This window comes from Schistocerca nitens, chromosome 3, assembly GCF_023898315.1.
Source record: "Schistocerca nitens isolate TAMUIC-IGC-003100 chromosome 3, iqSchNite1.1, whole genome shotgun sequence".
NCBI classification, from domain to species: domain Eukaryota; kingdom Metazoa; phylum Arthropoda; class Insecta; order Orthoptera; family Acrididae; genus Schistocerca; species Schistocerca nitens.
The window spans coordinates 875,461,862-875,483,662 of NC_064616.1; the positions used below are offsets into that span (position 1 = coordinate 875,461,862).

Consider the following 21,801-nt stretch of genomic DNA (forward strand, 5'->3'; position numbering starts at 1 on the left):
GACTGTGTGTGTTCAGTAGAGACTAGGCATCAGTAAAGGTTGTTTATGAGTAGTACACACTTCATATTTGCATTCAGAGGCCAAGGCCGATGTGCGATGAAAGACCTAACAGAGTTCCAAGGAGGGCAGATTGTGGGGGCCAGATTAGCTGGAGCATCAGTAACCAAGACAGCTAACTTATTGAATGTTTCAAGAGCAACTGTTTCAACAGTCATGACAGCCTACACAAAACATGAAAAGACATTGTTGTGTAAACATAATAGTGGGTGAAAATCAAAACTAAATGACAGAGATCATAGTATGTAACATGAATTGTGTCAAAACAACACAAAACGGCGGCAGTTAAAGTGTCTGCAGAGCTCAATAGCCATATTTGAGACCCCATATCTATTGACACTGTCTGCCAAGAACTCCATAAAGTGAATATTCATGGACAAGCTGCTATAACAAAACCATTAGTGATGACAACAAACACAAAGAAGTATAAAATACGGTGGCAGGGGTCTAAATCCTGGATGGCTGATCAGCAGAAACACATCATATGGTCAGACGAGTCAACATTTTTGTTATTTCCAGCATCAGCCTGGGTTTACATCTGGAGAATGCCAAAAGAAGCCTACAATTCTGATTGCCTGATTCCAATGGTTAAGCATGGAGGTGGAGTTGTGATGGTGCGGGCAGCCATATCATGGTATTCTACTGGTCCCATCATTACTCTCAAAGTCTGTGTTACAGCCAATGATTATGTGAACATTTTAGCTGATCGGGTGCACCCCATGATTCAAATGTTGTTCCCCAACAGTAATGCCATATTTCAGGATGATTATGCACCCATTCACACAGGCAGGACATTACTGTTGTGGTATGAGGAGCATGCAACCAAATTGCAGCGTCTTCCCTGGCTAGCACAGCCCCCGGACTTAAAAATTATCAAACCCTTGTGGGCATTATTGGCGCGCAGACTTCAGAACAGATTTCTGCCTCCCTGGTCACTACAGGAGTTAGAAGAGGTTCTGATCAAAGAATGGCATAACATTCCACTGGAGACCATACAATCGTTATATGCCAGTATCTTAAGAAGAATCACAGCTGTATTATGGACAAATGGGGGTTCAACCCCTTATTAATAAACCATTTAAACCATTCCCAAGTACGTACAGGTATTCATATTATTTTGCCTATCCCCTGTATGACACCATTCCTCACTAGTTACTCCTAACGATATTGTGTGCCTATGTAGTATCGTCTCACTTGGGTGACTGGGTTCATGGTTTCCTCTCAGGAAGGTCATAGTTTGAAGTAAATGATGGAAAGTAATTGAGTAAAATGGAAGTAATAACTAGCATTCCCTAAGGAAATGTTAGGGACCCTCCGCTGTTCATGACCTACATAAATGATTTAGGAGACAATCTAGGCAGCCCTCTTAGATTGTTTGCAGATGATGCTGTCATTTACTATCTTGTAAACTCATTAGATGATCAAAATCAATTGCAAAATCAATTAGACAAGATGTTTGTATGGTGAAAAAAGTGGCTATTGTGTCTGAATAATGAAAAGTGTGAGTCATCCACATGAGTACTAAAAGGATTCCATTAAATTTTGATCAAACAATAAATCACTCAAATCTATAGGCTATCAATTCAACTAAATACTTAGGAATCACAACTACAAATAACTAAAATTCAAACAATCATGTGTAGTGGGAAGGCAAACCAAAGACTGTGGTGTATTAGCAGAACACCTAGAAAATGCAGTAGGTCTACTTAGGGAGACTGCTTACACTATGTTTGTCCACCCTGTTCTGGAGTATCGCTCTGTCGTGTGGGATTCACATCAGATGAGACTGATGGATGACACTACAAAAGTTCAAAGAAGGGCAGCTTGTTCTGTATTATTATAAAATAAGGGAGAGAATGCCATGGATATGATATGTGAATTGGGGTGGCAATCATTAAAACAAAGACAGGATCTTATCATGAAGTTTCAACACTAACTTTCTCCTCAGAGTGTGAAAACATATTTTTGGAATCCACTTACATATAGATGAATGATCATCATAACAAAATAAGAGATTTCAGAGCCCATATGGAAAGATTTAAGTGTTTGCTTTTCCTGCATGCTGTTCGAGAGTGGAATGGCAGAGAAATAGCTTGAAGATGGTTCAATGAACCCTTTTCCAGGCACTTAATTATGAATTTCAGAGCAATTATGTAGATGTAGATCCACCTCACCAGATAGTGGTTAGTATCTTTAATACTTGTGTACAAGCATAAATAGTATACAGTAGGTTAAACAAGAGTGCACATTATAGTTTAGTGGGAACCTAGCTGCAGTGGGATCATCCCAGATACTTGAACTAATAAATAGAGATGCGTGTATAAAATGTGTGTACTGCGAATGGTGGAAGTTAGAAGGCAGACTGTTATGGCACAAAGTCATGCACTGACTCACCAGTTGGGAATTATAGAACAGAGAGGGCCGTGAGAAGATGTCAGCCAATTGCGTGCTGACTGACCCCTCTCCAGGATGACAATAGGACAGCAGCAGCCCCTATGTGAAGAGGACACAAGCGCCGCACCTGACTGGTCATGGCTCAGTTGAAGAGTAGCTTCAAGATTAGTGGGTTCTACAGCAGCATCGACACCAGCTACTTTGCGTGTACAATCTATGTAACATGGACTTGGGAATTGTTTGTACTGAAGAACGTTCCTTATTTTGTATGTTACCCTTTGCTTGCAACATTTCTGTGTAATAGTCAAAGTTAAGTATTGTAATCTTTGCCTTTCATAATAAAACTCATTAATACAATTTATTTGAATGTTGCTTAGTGATCCGAGAAAACAGGTTTCCTAGACACCTCATATTTGATGACTAGGCTGGATTTAACACAGACAAATTCCAGGGACAAGCTCTGGGCAGTGCCTAGGGATTTGAGAATGAACTGTTGCTCATTGTGAACTTCAGGTACGGAGTCACAGTAACAGGATTTGAAAGGGGGATGTTTCCAATAACTGACAATGGCCCTCCACCAAGTAACCACTGCGATCCACAATGACAGTAACTGAGCCTTTGTCTGCACCAGGGCTCGTCATATCCACATCTGCATTCAGATGATGTATACAGGGTTTTTCATAATTATGTGCTACGTATCACTGGGGAGGAAACTAGAGAAGAAGGTGAGACAAAGTTGGTGGTCAGATGATAGTTATGTGGTAGCAGTGGAGCAACATTTTTGAATGGAAGTCCAAACGGAGTGAAGAAGGGTCAATGTAGGGTCTGGACTAATTCTGATCTGTCAGCTGATGGCTATGAAGTGTTTTCATTTGAGAGGCTGGCTACAGGTAAACAGGTCTTTGACAAGTCCAGATTGACTGAATTTTGTTATGGGGGCTAAGGGTCAATCTTTTTGAGAGGAGCAAAACTTCTGTAGGACTGAAGTTTTTTGAAGATAGGTCAAGGAATGTGTTATAGATCTGTTTTTGTTCTGTATTATTTTGGGTGGGAAAGTGATTCTTTGGGAGGTTGAATGTGTTATAGGTCTGCATTTGTCCTGTATTCTGTTGGTGGGGAGTGGGGTGGGGGTGGGAGGAGGTGGGAGGGAGAGTGTCTCTTTGGTAGTTGGACATGTGTAGTAGGTTATCAATGTATATTTGAATAACTGTGTAAAATTTCAATTTGTTCCAGTAAGTTAAAGACTCAACCTTTTGGCTATATATGTAGGATACTTAGCTTACTACCTACATCAGTGGTAGAGTGCTTGGGGGATTGCAGGTGATTTTATGCAGTATGAACCAGAATCCACTATATATATTAAATAAGCAATCCACACTGAAACATATGGGTCTACTGAATAATTAAAAGTTCCTAAAATAATGTGTCACAAGTTGAGAACTATTTCTCTAAACTCTCATTTGTTTATTAATTGTTTCACCTTGACCATCTTCCCATATTAGTATTATTTTGTCTAATAAAGGGAACTCAGCCTGATCATATTTATTTGCCATTTGGCTTGCTACACTCACATTTTAGACTTTTTATGATAGTTTTTGTGTTTATACATTTTTATACATCACTTGAGCAGATAGTATTTTACAAATATGATCAGTCACTTGGTATAGTTTTTCTTACATTTTTTTATCATGGCTTTTCTGTGTATGCCCCTCTTCACTCATTTGACCTATCTACCATTGCCTTGTTGCAAATTAAGGCACATATTTCTACTAGTCTGTGAGGTTCAGACTTACTTTTTCCCATTTGTTTAGTTGCTTCCATTCTTAGTCACCTTTACATTTCATCATTACTTGGTATAATGTACGCTGCCAAACCTAATCATCTTGGTGTGTTACTTTGATGCTTACTTTTCTACACCCACATTTTAGATCTGTGATGGTTTTTTAAATGTGTTATTTTATTTTTGTCACTTGAGCCCATAATGTATTATACAAGTGATGATTTAGTTAGTATGGTTTATATTACCATTAATTTTTGTTGCTATTATCACTATTTTTATCCCTTGGTCATTTATTTTACCTTGTTACCTAAAAAGTGTCAAATTGTCACATGCTGGAGAGTTACTTAGTTTATCAGTGTACCACAGCTATTTCATATTCTATTATATTCTTAAAAGAAGTATTGTAAGTGCTCAGACTAGTTAATCCAGATTTTCTGTATCATCACAGATAATGTCAGTTTATTTGCTTGTATGCCATTGATGCCTGCTCCACACCATGCTTCTGGACCTCTGCCATGGCCCTCCACATAGTAGTGATTGGCATTCCTACTGTGTGGCTGTCGAACAGTGGACAATGTGAGTACTGTGTTTGTTCTCTTCTTCTGTTTACTCAAACCCACCCACCTGAACATTACATTTTTAGGTCAGTTTCATTACTGGGTCCTTTTTTGTTTCTCCAGTTCTGCCAAATTGCAATGACTGGAATTCTTTCACTGACTGTCCTGACCACAAGTTATCTATTACCAATTGTAAGTAAGTTGCCTTGTTTTGACAGTCTGCTCTTTTGGTTTTTAAATGACATTGTCCTTCTGTTGTGTTTCCAGCTGACATTTTCACTATTCTATAATCTCAGTGATTATTTGTGTAAATTTAAAGTAGCATTACATTGCCTACATGTTTCTTAGTTCCCCATGTAAATTGTTTGTATTCTCTGTATGTGAAGTTACTATATTCATCAATGAACAATTTTGTGTACATTTTTTTAAATGGCAGTCCATTGCCTATTTTTTTCTCCAAACTACATACTTGTTAAGAAAAATGACTTGTCCTATATCATGTGTACTTTGTACAATACGTGATCCACAGGATAAATAAATAAATACAAATACAAATACAAATACATGTATTTTCATTATATTTCTTCCTACCTCTTCTTTGTATGTCACAGTTTCATTCACTGTCAATGAGATTGTTAGAGAAAGAGTAAAAATTCATATTGGGTAAGGATAGGGAAGGAAATTGACTGAGTCCTTTTCAAAGGAACTATCCCTTCTTTCTCCTTAACAGTCTATGATAACCATATAATTCCTAAATCTGGATGACAGTACAGGGGTTTTATGCCACTTCTTCTCATGTGAGTTCAATGTCTTACTATTTTGTGGTTAGAGCGGCTCAATGCCATGCAAGGGACCTGGGTTTGATTCCTGGCTGGTGGAGCTCCTGGCCTAGCCACATGCATTATCATTATCCTACGTTCACATTAATGTGGAAGATGGAGTTGCAGTATCCTTCCCTTACATCTGCTCCCAACTGCCTATTCCAGCCGTGTCACTACAATTTCTTATTCCATTAAATGTGAAAGCATCATCTTATACCACCTTCACTGCACCAGTGCACAGCATTCTACAAGGGCACAGATAAGAATAGGCTATCCATTTGGAAGAATGGTCTTTGAGAATTTGTGATCAAGGGGTGAAGCATGACATAATGCACAACATGATTTGGCTGACTTCAATGACTGCTTGAGAATTCTTCCGTGCATCTCTTCCCCCTCAGTGTCTGGTTTTATTATCTGCACACAACACTGAAATACCCCTGCAATGTTTCCCTTATTGTAATTCTCTTGCCTCAGTCTCTGCTAATATCTAGTCTTTATATCTTCCTACCTTCACCAGTTTTTACTTTTCAGTCTTATTTCATCCATTGCATCTAGAGCTGCAAAACTACAGTTCAGTCATTTTGGTACAGTAAATAAGTGAAGTAGTAAATGGTAAGATTACCAATAGTATCAGTAGCATAAGTAGGGAAAGAAACATAAATGAATGTGTGTGAGAGAAACTGATAGTTTACGACTTCTCTTTGTATTTTGTTTGTTTTGCATATAATTAGAACTGCACATCATCCAGTGTTAGTCCATTTTGTATTCTATATCATTACAAAACATAAATTGCATTTTAAAAGTAACAAAAATTACTTGATCACATAACTGCTGCACTTTTGTGTAACCAAAGCAATTACTTTTGACGCAAGTAACAGTTTACATGCACAAAAATTAAAATATCTGTATTATTGTTTTTGTTTTTTGTACTCAATAGAACGTTCTTAATCATGATCAAAGACAAGGGTTTACTGTCATTATTGATGAGTGCAAATGTTGTTGATCAATAACAGCAACATGTTCTATATTATTTCAATGAAATATTGAAGCAATGTTTGTTATGTCATTCTTCTGCAGTTGTTTTAATTTTATCTTTTCTTTTTTGAGGAAATTGTATTTTCTAGTGCTATAACATAAATCTGTATTGGTTTATTTTTACTGCAACATCTGTCTGTTTCGTGTTAGAAATCAACAATTTTTGAATAAAATCTGAAGTACTCATATTGAGAACTTCAATTTTCTCATAAATACTGTTTATTTTTGAGCAACGGACAGGAGAATAACAATGAAGAATGAAAATGTTCCATAGGTTATGCAGTCCTTTGTATATTCTCACTCAGTTTCTAGATGGTTTACCACTTCTGGTTTATAGGGAAATCTAATAAGACACTGATCGCATGCACAAACGAAGTGATCGAAATGAGGTAACACCTGATAGGTATGCAACACACCTAATGTACAGGTACTGTGGTTACATCTTAACTGACCAAATCTACTAGGAAAGCTACCACAGTCTACAGTAGTTTTACAACTTTATTTGTATCCATTCCTTGTCTCTTTCTCTTAGACCTGATCTTTTGGCATTAACATGTATGTACTTTTTCTTCAGCTTTTCTTCTAGTGATCCTTCATTTGTGTGGTGGGGCATGGGAAGGGGGTTGCCAGAAAACTCTTGTATTTGTTGTCCATTCTACTTGCCTGTCCACTGCTCTATACTACTTCTGTTTGCTGAGGCACAATCATATTTCTTCCATTTGCTGAGGCATAATCTGTTCACAGATATATATTACCTTGTTAACTTTCATTAATTATATATGAGCCATTATTAATCGTTATCTGCCTTTGAAAATTATAGACTGAGAGCAGTCCTTAAAAGTTCTTAAAACACAAAAAATATGGTTGCATACAGTGTGTTATATTTCCACTTCTGATACCTCAAGGTTTATTATATGCCTATTATAGAATGCTTGGAAGCACATTACAGGTATTAACAACATTTATATAAATGGTTTGGTTGGTTGGTTTTTGGGGGAAGAGACCAAACAGCGAGGTCATCGGTCTCATCGGATTAGGGATGGAAGTCGGCTGTGCCCTTTCAGAGGAACCATCCTGGCATTTGCCTGGAGCGATTTAGGGAAATCATGGAAAACCTAAATCAGGATGGCCGGACGCGGGATTGAACCGTCGTCCTCCCGAATGCCAGTCCAGTGTGCTAACCACTGCGCCACCTCGCTCGGTATAAATGGTTTCTTCAAAAGGAAAAATAGAAGTATTTTTGATAGTCAAAACCATCTTTTATTATGATTCAACACAACAAACACCACAAAGAACACATATTGGCTTTTGAGAACTAAAATCACTGTTTTATTTTGTTATGTCGTTAATAATGCACTCATTTACAGTAACTGAATTTGTGTTACTGCAGTGAGTTTCATATATTGTATCATCTCCAATGGAGTTTAAGATTCCATCTTACAGCTCTAGTAGCATCTTTCGAATTTTACTACACAGTGTATGAATTTTAACAATCCTCTTCAACATTTGCTTCTTTGTTTTACATTCTTTTTCTAGGCTAAGCTTCCTCAAAACATGCTGGCATGTTCAGACATTATTATATTTAATTACCCTTAGCAAAACTTCCAATGGGAAAGACACACAGAAAATTTCCATTCATCAATTTGCTTAATCAGTGTACTGAATTGACAAGAACTGAAAGTGTATAACATCTGCATATTCAAACAAAATGCTCTTTTTGACAAAATTGCTTCCGTTATCATATTAACTCAGTGTGTAATCTACAAAATATATACATGTATACAACCAGGCTGTTAGCACAATATGATGTCTTATAACATACCACCTACTTATCCAATTACACAAACACACACTTATGCATGTGAAGCCTCTACTCACATCATCTAGCTGAAAGTCTGCACACCCACATATCAAAGCAGTATTTGGTAATAAATATCTCTCATAGACACAACAGCAGACTCAACATTGTAACATTATTGTTTATTTATTTAACAGCCAGAACTGAAAAATGCTATTACGTAAGTCACTTTATTCTGTTCATATGTATTCTTCTTTAGTGTGCTCATATAATACAGTTTAAGAATTTTGCTTTCGTTTTTATCTTCTCACCTCTGAGGCCAGCACACTTGGACTGCTACTGAATATTGATACAGATAAAGAAATTTATTTTCTTCCGTTACATTGTAATTATTTTTAATGTATTTCAGAACAAGAACAAAATATCCATGACAGTAGATGGTAATAGCAATGGAGAAATAATGTAACCACATCTGAAGGGATCTGAAGTGACAGAAAAGATGATTTTTCTTTCTTCAGTGATTTATATTTGCACTGGTAAGTAGTGACGCCAAAATCAAAACTCTTAATTTGAATTTGGTTCTAGAGCTACAGATAGAAATAGTTTTTTTGTGTTCAAGACATTTTCACTCAACTTAAAATTAGCACTACAGCCTTGGCTTTTACCAACATATGGCATTATTCTATCACTTTTGATTCTATGATATGTATTCTGATTTTCAGAATATATTTCATTTTATTATATCAGTACACATAGTAGTGTCATTTACAATTAAGAGAGTTGCCCCTTAACATCATCTTTGTCTACAGCCATAATCCATGAACCATTGTATGGATACTGAGGCATATGTGATTGGAGCCACAAAGCTTACAAGAGAGTAAGTATTTATGCCAGTACATTTTTGTGAAGTGTCTTGGACTGACAAAATTACAGTATGAAGAGGATAACTTGACACCTGGTCCTCTGCCACATGCTAGAAAAGGATGGTATTCCTGCTCTCTCAGATAATAGGACCTGGTTAGTCATTCTTTTTACAATGTGTCGTGCAGGTTTTATGTTTGCTGTGGTCAGGTATACCACTGAGTAATTTATTTCTCAGAATGGCACAGTGTACATCTCCCAGGCACCAGCTATTCTCTGAGGATTCCAAGTACTGTGTGGAATTGGAATGCTTAGTTTTGTGACTCTTTGCATTTCATTGTTAGAATTACAAATAGATGAGAAGTGATCAATTATTTTGTTTTTCTTCTCCAGTCTGTAGATCTCATGTTATCAAGCTGATGTCTTATATTACAATAAAAAATTCACTTCTTTATAAGTTGTACACATAGGATATTGTTATAAGTTAATAACACTTACAGCATTGTAACAAAATGTCAGTGAAATGCACCATGGTACAATTGAAAGTCACCATGCTGTTATTCTGTGGCTTTTAAACTAGTGATGTATGACAAGTAAAAAGTATTTGCTTTTGTTACTATTAAATACCACAGGTCTTACAAATAAGCACATATATAAAACAGTGGTGTAAAATCAGATCTAAGTAGTTGTATGATTTTTATATATATGTGCCTACACAGTTGTGAGCAATGATTCTTTAATATAGCACATGGTTGGGAGACACCATGTGCTGGGCACAGAAAAGTGCATATTCTTTTACACATATAAAATTAAAACCCACAGCCAGGAGAAATTTTTGAAGAAAATTTCACAGGAGAAACTCTCATATCTACTTATATGATCAAGAATGTTCAGGTACAAATTGATGCTAGCAGTTTACTTTGAAGACATGTATAGGGAGAGTCTGAAAAAATGGGTGACAGTGAAGATTAACTCCAATACTTGAGATGAGAAATGAGACTATAATGATAGGGATGAGAGTGTGTAGTTTTTTCATGTGAGAACTTAGTATATGCCATTTGTATAAAAGGAGAGAATATTGGAATAAACTTCGCAAGATAAAGACAAAACAGCCTGTTCATGATAAATAACTGGTAGAATAGCGTACAGTATGAGAAAATGAAAATTTCATAAAGATCCACAAACATGCTAGTAACAAATGTGAACAGTATAAAAATATTACACACAAAGGACTGCATTTGTAAAGACATGTACACCAGCAGCAAAGGAAGACCATTCAGTAGGTAATATAGTAGTGAGGGTAATGTATGTAAGAAACAGACTTCAAATGAGAAGGTTAGTTAATTGGAAAGCAAATGATGGTGATAGTGAGCCAGAAGCATTTCCAAATATAATAGTTAAAGAATATGCCAGATAAAGAACCCTGATATCTCATTATCTTATGAGCAGTAACAATTATAAATAAATTTCAAAACTGCTGCATCTACATAATTGCTTGCTGAAATGCCTCTTGATGAAACTTCTTATGGGTAGGATTTAATTTCCTTTTCAGCATTATGTAATTTTTGGTAATGGATCAACAGTGGTGAAATTTTAGATGTAGTGAAGGTATATGTAGAAATACTTCTTTATTATATCTGAATTGATGAACTGAAACCAGCATGAGACGAATAAGTATGCTATGCCACACACAAAATATTTCTTCTCACAAGTTTAGTGAAAGGTCTGAACTACAACAGACACTTCAGACACTTCCCTGCCTTTTTTGAAGTTTTAGGCCCTACCATGATGGCTTTCGAAGACATTAAAATATGTACAAACTCTGATATGCCTAATAGTCTAATGAAATGAGTGTTTATGACTTATATGCTTGTACTTCCCCAAGTGATTATCTTAAGAGGTACAGAACCTGCATCACCCTGTTGCAAGCAGCAAGACATTCAGTTTTAACATTAGAGTACATATTCCAACACACATATGTATATATTTATATTTTCCAAATGGTGAGCACTTTTATAATACAGAGGTAACTGGTCTACAAGATAAAAAAAATCATGATTGCTGTTAACAGCTTTCTGAATGTAGTGAACAAATTTGGGGAAGATTGGTATGTAATCAAAGTTACATCACTTGAAACAATACGATATATGACTAATCTACGAAAACATTTAAAGCGCACATCCAGAATTCATTAAACAGCAAAAGTGAATGAAAACATTTTATGCTCTAGGGCTTAATCAATTGAAACACAAGATCAAAAACATGCATTTAAATCACAGTCACACAACATTTTGAGTACATCTGAACAATTCAACAGTTATATATATATATAAAATTTACATTCTAAAACAGCAACAGTAATTATGACATAACACCTTGAAACAAAAACATTTAAGTATAACAACATTCATTTCATCATTTTCAATATGTTTCTTATAGCAGTGACTTTAAGAAATCATAGTAGTTTAACTTTTGCTTCTCACATAAACATGCTTCTTTAACTTGTAAGAGATAAGTTAAAAATTCTGGTGAATTTCTTTGAGATGCATGCCTTCTTTGTGAGGCACTCAAGTGTTTTCCATCACATTAGACTGAATATTCACTCAGATAAAAATTTTAGAACTTTCAACACACATGTAACAATTTTCTATTTTCACATGAAACTTCATTATATCATCCTTCTAAACAAATACACGGTCTCTAACTTGGAACTATAAATACTCAACTATGTCACACTTTATGGAAATATTGGGACAAGAAGCAATTGATGCTCCATACCCAGTTTTAGATTTATGTCTTTCACTCAACAGTTTTTGAAAAATTGGGAGAATTGCTAGATCCAAAAGCTCTCCCTCTGAAACTGCTGAGCACATTCCCGAGACATTCAACACAGATGATGAGGAAACAGTTTTAGATGATGTATAATTTCCATGGGGCTTATATGATGAGATTGTTGAATACAGTCCACCACGGATTGTAGCCACATTTGGTGTACTGTGTACATGAGACATTGCTGACTTCTGTTGCTTCAGAGGTGGTATTCCATCAATGTTACAGTTTCTCAAATCAGCAGGACTCTTCTTTGTAACTGGTTCCACCTCTTGTGGAACATACTGGTGTGGTGTTCTGTGTGATACTGCTGATCTTTCATGACTTTTCTCTGAGACTGATCGCTGGATCACTGTGGACTCAGATCTGTCAGCTTCTGCAAAGAAGAATAATTTTACTTTTTTCATTACATGACAGAAGAATTATGTTGGCAAATGACAGAGTCTGAGTATGTTCACTTGTCTAATATCAGATTTTTGGAGCCTGCACAATAGAAAAGGAAGATGTATATAATAAACAATATTGTTTGTGAAAGGAAATCGGTCAAGTGTTATTATGAGTAAAAGCTCCTGGTGTGTGCAGATCATGACCCTGAGAAAGGCAACCTGCAACTGAGGAAAAATGTTGGGACATGTTAAAATATTATGTAGTCGCACATCCAGTAGACCCTAAATGTAACTGACAACATCCACAATAGCTGATATTTACAAAGTCGATATTATTAAATATAGTTAGAAATTTGTACTTGACTTCTAAGTGAAAAAAAGGAAGAAGGAGGGAGGGAAGATTGGTATTAACATCCCATCAACATCAAGGTTGTTAGAGATGAAGCACAAGCTCAGACCGTGTCTAGGGCAGAGAAGGAAATCAGCTGCTCCCTTTCAAAGTAACCATCGTGGCATTTGCCTGGACGGTCAGACTTATGCTGCATGTCACACATATTTATAGTAAAAATATGATAGATTTTATAAGACTTTTATCCTTATCTGTTTTTGTCTGTGATGTAGCTGATAAAACAATTAACATAAAATAATGCAATGACTCTATTTCGTGCTCTTGTGTCAGATGATGGGAAGCATTTAGCTTTATTTTATTATATTTTTTACTTGCACAGATGGCTTTTTTGTTTCTTCATGTTAGATTTTATTGTGTTGGAGTCATGTTATAGACAGAAAGTCTCAAATTAGAATAGAACTGGACCACAATATATGTAACAGTTTCCAGAAAAATAAAATTAGTTTGTTTCATCAGAACACGAGGGGGTTGAAATACAAGGCAGACGTCCTTCTTGTATGTCTATAAGATGTGGAAAACTCTGAACTGATGTTCTGTGACTCTGAAACCACAGACATAGGGAAGTTAAATATCAGGGGTTATAGACTAGCATCATTTTCATATGGAAAAATGAGGAGTTGAACATATGTAAAAGTTGGATGCAAAATGAAAAATATTGGAACAAGAAGTTTTTGTGTAGATCAAACCTAGGAGTATGTGATTGCAAGTTGTCACTGCAGAATACTTTTCGAGTAATTGTAACAGTCTATAGATTTTGTCTAGGAAACTTTCAGCTATTTATGAGAAATCCGTTTGTATTATTGAGCTACTTGTCAGACAAGAAGAAAAGTTAGTAGTTTTTGGAGATTTGTGTGCATATTTTTTAAAAGATTCCGAATGGAAAAAATGAACTAGGATCATTATTTGATTGTTTGTGTCTGATTTCAGTAGTGAATTTTCCAACTCGAATGCAGCAAGATAGCAGGGCTCTGATTGATAACATGTTTGTAGACAGTGCTTAGGCTGAAACAATAAAAGTGTACCTGTTTGTTAATGGAATCTCTAATCATGATGTATAATTAATAGAATAAACAATGTAGCACCCTACAACTCTGAGACATTTTCGTGCAAGCAGTGGGGCTTATTGACTAAAACAGGGAGTAATGTTTTAAGAATAAGTTAAAAGAGGAGGCATGAGGTGAGGTGCACACAGAAAGAGATGCTAATATTAAATTCTCTATATTCCATGGTGAATTTGTGTCAGAATTTGAAAGTAGCTTTTCTAAAAAGTTATTCAGAAAGTCCATAAAAAGCAATTAAGCCATGGATAGCTAAACGGATTAAAATCTCATTTAAGAGGAAAAGGGGAATTTATATAAAGGCCAAAATAAGTCAAGATCTGATGTTACCTGCATTCTACAAAAAACTGCTGGAAAGTTGTTAAAATGCCCAGAAATATGCACATCCTGAAAGAAACTAATAACACTGATACTAAGATTAAAACTACATCAGATAGTGTGAAACAGGAGACTGGACAAACAGTTAGTGTCCAAGATACCACAACAATTAATCTAAATGACATTGTTGTGAGTGATAAGTCACAAACTGCAAGTATTTTTAACAATCACTTTCCAAATGTAGCATCAAAAATAGGATTAAATGGTTCAGGTTGTAGCGACTATCGACTCTTTGGACTGAATCTCTTTGATTTGAGTTCTATTTGGATGTTGTTTTGATTTACATGTGCACAATCATGTTCTGCTGTGTGCTATATGCAAAATAAAGTGTTGTATGCTTACTGCTTGTATAGTATTTTGTGGTTACTAGCTCCACAGTGGTGATCCCGACTTTGTGTAGTTCTCATATTTTCTTCACCATGTTATGCTGTAGTGCTCGCATAATGGTCATAGACAATGGATTCTGACAAAAGGCCTTGCCACACCTCGCCTCTTCATGTCTCACAAATCCAGTGCCATAACCTGTCTGTCTGCAAGCTTCCATGGCTGAAGGACAAGCCATGCTGCCACAGTGTGACACTACATCGACTGAACAATACAACGCACCAATGTGATCCCAGTTCTGTGCCAGCTAAGCAAGAGGATTCCACAGCTGTGATGGTCAGTTCACGGGACACTTACTCGTTTATCAGTGCCAGTACTGCTACTGCTACAATACCAGCCTACCAACTCCTTCTGTGCCAGTTTGGTATACAATGCCTAGGAATGACATTTGTTCCATGGCAGACAGGATTGCCACTTCACTGGACTCCATTCCTACCACTACATCCTTCTATGTCTCTGCAGTCGCTGCACCAAGCCTTCAGTGACACTTGACGCTGGCCGCCGATGAGACCTCAGGCTATGTACCACAATCAAGGCCAGAGTGTCATTTGCTTACGTCATTGAAACCATTGCCCACATTTGACACACCTGCTGGCCTCTCCTCCACCCACATCTGCTGCGTCAAGATTTTTGTGTGCCTTCAAAAAACTGGTTCAAATGGCTCTGAGCACTATGCGACTTAACTTCTGAGGTCATCAGTCCCCTAGAACTTAGAACTAATTAAACCTAACTAACCTAAGGACACCACACACATCCATGCCCGAGGCAGGATTCGAACCTGGGACCGTAGCGGTCACTCGGTTCCAGACTGTAGTGCCTTGAACCGCACGGCCACTCCGGCCGGCTGTGCGCCTTCTTTATGGAGACTGCGCAGTCCTCAGGTTATGGCTCGTCTACTGTGCCGGTCTCTATCTCGCCTACACCTGCATTTTGTCTGCTGCCCCTGCCATATTGGTTCTCCCACATGTTTCCTTTGAGGATGTCACACAAATCACTGATGGCTTTTCACCAGGCTAGCAAACTACCTCACCGTCCACCCGTTCTACCTTTGGTGCTCCGGTGATGACCTCAGCACAGGTGGCCCGCTTCCCCAGCTTACTGAGGGCAGCCCAAAGACTTGGTTCACACTGGTAAGTAACATCCTCGACATACGTGGCGAGCACAGTGATGACGCAAAATTCGTGTGTCTTACCTCTAACATACTGACCTAATCACTGACCTCATGCTCTCCCATCCTTCCTACCCAAAGTACGCCAATGCCAAGTTGATTATCGTCGAGTGCCTCTCTCGTTCTCCTGAAGTCATTTATGAGGAACTTAGTTCACATGGCTCTGAGCACTATGGGACTTAACATCTGAGGTCATCAGTCCCCTAGAACTTAGAAATACTTAAACCTAACTAACCTAAGGACACCACACACATCCATGCCCGAGGCAGGATTCGAACCTGGGACCGTAGCGGTCACTCGGTTCCAGACTGTAGTGCCTAGAACCGCACGGCCACTCCGGCCGGCTGTGCGCCTTCTTTATGGAGACTGCGCAGTCCTCAGGTTATGGCTCGTCTACCGTGCCGGTCTCTATCTCGCCTACACCTGCATTTTGTCTGCTGCCCCTGCCATATTGGTTCTCCCACATGTTTCCTTTGAGGATGTCACACAAATCACTGATGGCTTTTCACCAGGCTAGCAAACTACCTCACCGTCCACCCGTTCTACCTTCGGTGCTCCGGTGGTGACCTCAGCACAGGTGGCCCGCTTCCCCAGCTTACTGAGGGCAGCCCAAAGACTTGGTTCACACTGGTAAGTAACATCCTCGACATACGTGGCGTGCACAGTGATGACGCAAAATTCGTGTGTCTTACCTCTAACATACTGACCTAATCAGTGACCTCATGCTCTCCCATCCTTCCTACCCAAAGTACGCCAATGCCAAGTTGATTATCGTCGAGTGCCTCTCTCGTTCTCCTGAAGTCATTTATGAGGAACTTGGTTCACATGGCTCTGAGCACTATGGGACTTAACATCTGAGGTCATCAGTCCCCTAGAACTTAGAAATACTTAAACCTAACTAACCTAACGACATCACACACATCCATGCCCGAGGCAGGATTCGAACCTGCGACCGTAGCGGTCGCGCAGTTCCAGACTGTAGTGCCTAAAACCGCTCAGCCACCCCGGCCGGCTTATGAGGAACTGTTAGGATATAAATCTCCTTTATAACTTGGGAGGCGTCTGCACATCATCTTTGATTCGGATGTGCTGCCTGATTCTGACCTGTGGACTTCATGAATGGGCAGGCTCCCATATGCCCTTCAGTTGCAACTGTTATCTCACGTAACTGATCTCGTGGACACTTGCTTCCTTTTCGCAGATAGGACATAGAACATTAACTGCCATCGACTGCTCTTACCCTCTGCCAAGCTCTCTACACCTGACACGATTGGCGCGCTACCTCGCTGACACCCCGTCCACCTCGCGGATGAGGCCATCGCGCACCGTGTGAGGCGACGCATCTGTCACCTGTCGGCAGGACTTGAATCTTGCCGGCTCCCCCTCCCATGGAACCTGACGCTTCTGGTACTCAACACAGCGCAACAGATGGCGTGAGCGAATCCCGCCGTGTAGAGAGCCTGTATAGGGAGAGAGTGGCCAACCGGACGGTACGGCGGCCATTTTTCTGCCAAACTGCGGGCGGGACTTTTGAATGGCCAGTAGTGGAGCAGTAGAATACACACTCACCGAATGAAAAGCACAAGACAATATGACGAAATCATTCGTTAAATGTCTTTCTTTACAGCTATAATACACTCATAGTAGCCTACTACGTACAGCACAGGAAAATTTGATACAGTGGCTGTAAAAAATATTCGTTACTTGCATTTATCTCCTTTAAAGTTCGTTTACTAGACATATTGCAATGAAAGTAACCTAAATAAAAAAATATAGTGTATAGGATTTGTTTTGTATCGAAAGTGCATAAAGCTGAAGATTTAACGTACCTGTATTACGTCAGATGAATGAAAGTCGTAAGCAGTTGTTTACCTCTCGTAGATAACAAACGTTAAAGATTACCAAAATCAGGTAATGTTAAATGTAGGCTACTGTAATAACGACCAAATATAACAAGAAAACTACCGTATCCCTTCTACCCCACTGTAAGTAGGCCTATTAAAAACTGTCTTCAAGAGTACCTACAATTATTTACTGAGAATAATGTTTCAGCAACCACGAAAACTGCGGAAAACGTGCTTACAACTTGCCTGCGTCAACAGTCAGGCAATAATACTGAAACCAAAATAATGCCTAGTGTTCTGATTCGGAACGAAATAAAGTTTGACGCTATAAAGTCGAATGAGCATGGCACAACAATTACAGGAACTTTCCGTTTCCAGCAAGGACTGTCAGATATTGGCTTCAGAAAAGCTTGTGATGCTACCAGTATGCACGCAAACGCTAATTACGTACTAAAAACGATATACAACTAAATCGAACATGCATGCACAACGCACAACAAGTCTCTCAATAATTCAAATACCTTTCAATCGTTTCCAAAAGTCCTCTGAACTTCAATTGAGTTCAAAAGCACGGCGAACATAGGAAGCGTGAGAGACGTTTGGCAGAAAAATGGCGCCAAAGCTAATCAAGCAATCACGGGCAACTTCACCTATGGCCACTCTCTCCCTATACAGGCTTTCTACCGCCGTACGCCGCACAAAGTGTATTGGCTTTGCTGCTGTGACGTCACTTTCGGTGACGCTGCCCGGAACTGCCGTCTTCCGTGCACACGGGATCCAAAGGCGCTGATTGTACTCGATGTCTCCTCTCAACTCAGTCACCAACTCCGGATTCTGTGGCTTCCAGCCATTGAGTGTTTCGTGCGGACCTCGCTACGCAGTCCTTCTTTCTGGTCGACACTGGCACCTATTTGGGCGTGATTCAGAGGTCACTCCCTCCAGCAGACCATCTCCAGTCACCGATGGTTCTACGCACTGACTCTACGGTGTTGCGACTCTCCGACTGCACTTCTCGGCCGACTTTTTTTTTTACGTGGACTTTTCAGGTGGCCAGTGTTGATGTTCCGGCTCTCGCCATAGATTTCCTTTGCTTCCAAGGGCTCTACCTTGACACCCACACGGCGGTGTAACTGTACTCATCGCGCAAGACTATACAGTGTTTCTCCTGCCCCACTACAGCCTTTTCGGACTACTCGTCTGAGCCCCTTATTAGCACATCTACCAAACTTTCACGCCTAGCTGCATCCCTTACAGTTGTTCTCGCTGATATCGCATCGCAACACTGCGACATCTCCACTCTTCGCTCCAGCAATGACACTCTACGCCGTCAGATTGTCGAGCTGACAGATAAATTGCGGCTAGCTCGTCGAGCAATTGAAGATTCTCTATTTCGAAGGTACCCGCCATCGAGGATTCTGTGTACTCACCTTCGACGCCTTCACCCCTGGTTTCTCAGGTTAGCGACTTTAACGATTTCTACACTATGTGATCAAAAGTATCCGGACACCTGGCTGAAAATGACTTACAAGTTCGTGGCGCCCTCCATCGGTAGTGCTGGAATTCAATATGGTGTTGGCCCACTCTTAGCCATGACGACAGCTTTCACTCTCGCAGGCATACGTTGAATCAGGTGCTGGAAGGTTTCTTGATGAATGGCAGCCCATTCTTCACGAAGTTGGATTCAGGTCATGACTCTGTGTAGGCCAATCCATTACAGGGATGTTATTGTCGTGTAACCACTCCGTCACAGGCCGTGCATCATGAACAGGTGCTCGATCGTGTTGAAAGATGCAATCGCCATCCCCGAATTGCTCTTCAACAGTGGGAAGAAATAAGGTGCTTAAAACATCAATGTAGGCCTGTGCTATGATAGTGCCACGCAAAACAACAAGGAGTGTAAGCCCACTCCATGAAAAACACGACCACACCATAACACCACCGCCTCCTAATTTTACTGATGGCACTACACACGCTGGCAGATGACGTGCACCGGGCATTCGCCATACTCACATCCTGCCATTGGATGGTCACATTGTGTACTGTGATTCGTCACTCCACAAAACGTTTTTCCGCTGTTCAGTTATCCAGTGATTACGCTCCTTACACCAAGCGAGGCGTCGTTTGGCATTTACCGGCGTGATGTGTTATGGGCGGCCGCTCGACCATGAAATCTGTTTTCTCACCTGCCGCCTAACTGTCATAGTACTTGCCGTGGATCCTGATGCAGTTTGGAATTCCTGTGTGGTGGTCTGGATAGATGTCTGCCTATAACACAGCACAACCCTCTTCAACTGTCAGCAGCCTCTGTCAGCCAACAGCTTTTGTGCTGTACGTGTCCCTTCACGTTTCCACCTCACTATCACATTGGAAACAGTGGACCAAGGGATGTTTAGGAGTGTGGAAATCTTGCATACAGACGTATGACACAAGTGACGCCTGACCACTTTCGAAGTCCGTGAGTTCCGCGGAGCGTACCTGTCTGCTCTCTCACGGTGTCTGATGACTGCTGAGGTCGCTGATATTGGGTACCTGGCAGTAGGTGGCAGCACAGTGCACCTAATATGGAAAACGTATGTTTTGGGGGGGTGTTCGGATGCTTTTGATCACATAGAGTATGTGTCGTGTGCCGTACCTCGGACTTCTCCTGCGACATCGCCCGCTCAGTTGACTAGTGACTAGTGCGTCAGTTGGCGCGATTGCTAGTGGTACGTGCCATAGGTTGCATATCACGGACGGACCGCCAGTTCACCACAGACCTCTCCGACTTAACGCTACCAAGTTACGTCATGCTAAGGACAGGAACTACGGAGTGTCCAAAAAGTCTCTCCGGAGTGCCGTATGATTGTTCGCCTGCCTGTGTTTTTCAACGAAACAATGAACGCACAACGATACTGCAGTGACATTCTGTACCCATTCGTAGGAGAACTTGTGTTAAGTGAAATACTGAACGGTTATCTTCAACAAGATGGTGCAACCGCGCATACAGCTCGTGTCTCAATGTCACTGCTTGCTGATGTTTTTGGTGATCGCATAATTTCACAGGGACTTTGGCCTCCACGATCGCCTGACCTAGCGCACCTGACTTTTTCTTCTGGGGTGCAACGAAAGAAACTGTCTATAAAAACCGTCCAAAATCCATTGATGAATTGAAAACTGCAATATCCAATTTCACTTCTTCTGTTACAGAAGAAATGTTACAGCTTGTTTTTGGAAACATGATTAGACGAATTTAATTGTGTATCCAACAACAGGGGGGACACTTTCAACATTTAATGTGAATATTCAATAAATTAATAATTTGTATTTCAGTGAGTTTCATTTCGGTATATTCATTGCGGCATACGGCACACGCGGCTAACAGTCATACGGCACTGCGGAGAGACTTTTTGAACACCCCGTATTAGACATGGTTATTGTATGCCCCTCCGATAGCACCTGGTTGTCCCCCATTCACCGGGTAAAAAAAGACGGTTCTTTCCGCCTCTGTAGGGACTACTACAAACTGAACGCTCGTATGTCTTTGGACAGCTTCCCTATTCAGGACTTCGCCCAGGAACTTCACGACTTGCAAGTTTTCAGCATGATCGACTGCCGCAAAGCACACCATCAGATACCAACGTTAAGGTCAAGATTCCGAGAACAGCGATCACTACCCGTTCGATTTGTTCGACTGCTGCTTCATGCCTCATGGTCTAAAAATCTATACTGTTTTCGCTTCCCGTTTGCTTCGCGTACCTGGATGATATCCTAATTTTTTCTTCCTCTGTCGAGGAACATGAACGTCATCTTCAACAGGTGCTACAAGCCCTTTCTGACCACGCTATGGAAATCAACCACGAAAATTCACAACTCCTATGCCCCTGCACCCAGTTTCTTGGATATTTTGTCTCATCTGAGGGTATCAGCCCGACGTCCAGTAGCGCTGATTTCATGAGTAACCTCCCTCTCCCTGAAACCATTGACAATTGAGGTGGTTTATTAGGACGAAGAACCTTTTTCGACGTCGTCGTCACCGCGCTGCCTGTCTTCAAATCTCTTTAAC

At 39.9% G+C, this 21,801-nt stretch overlaps 1 protein-coding gene across 1 annotated transcript in view; it reads right to left on the reverse strand.

Annotated features, from left to right (window-relative positions):
• Positions 1-11,743: 11,743 nt before the first annotated feature.
• The window catches only part of LOC126249461 (gamma-aminobutyric acid type B receptor subunit 2), a 370,961-nt gene continuing 360,903 nt past the window's right edge, over positions 11,744-21,801 (reverse strand). The window contains exon 15 of the mRNA XM_049951115.1: positions 11,744-12,508. Within this exon, the coding sequence (XP_049807072.1) occupies positions 12,015-12,508 (494 nt within the window). The 3' untranslated portion in view covers positions 11,744-12,014. The remainder of the gene's footprint in view (positions 12,509-21,801) is intronic.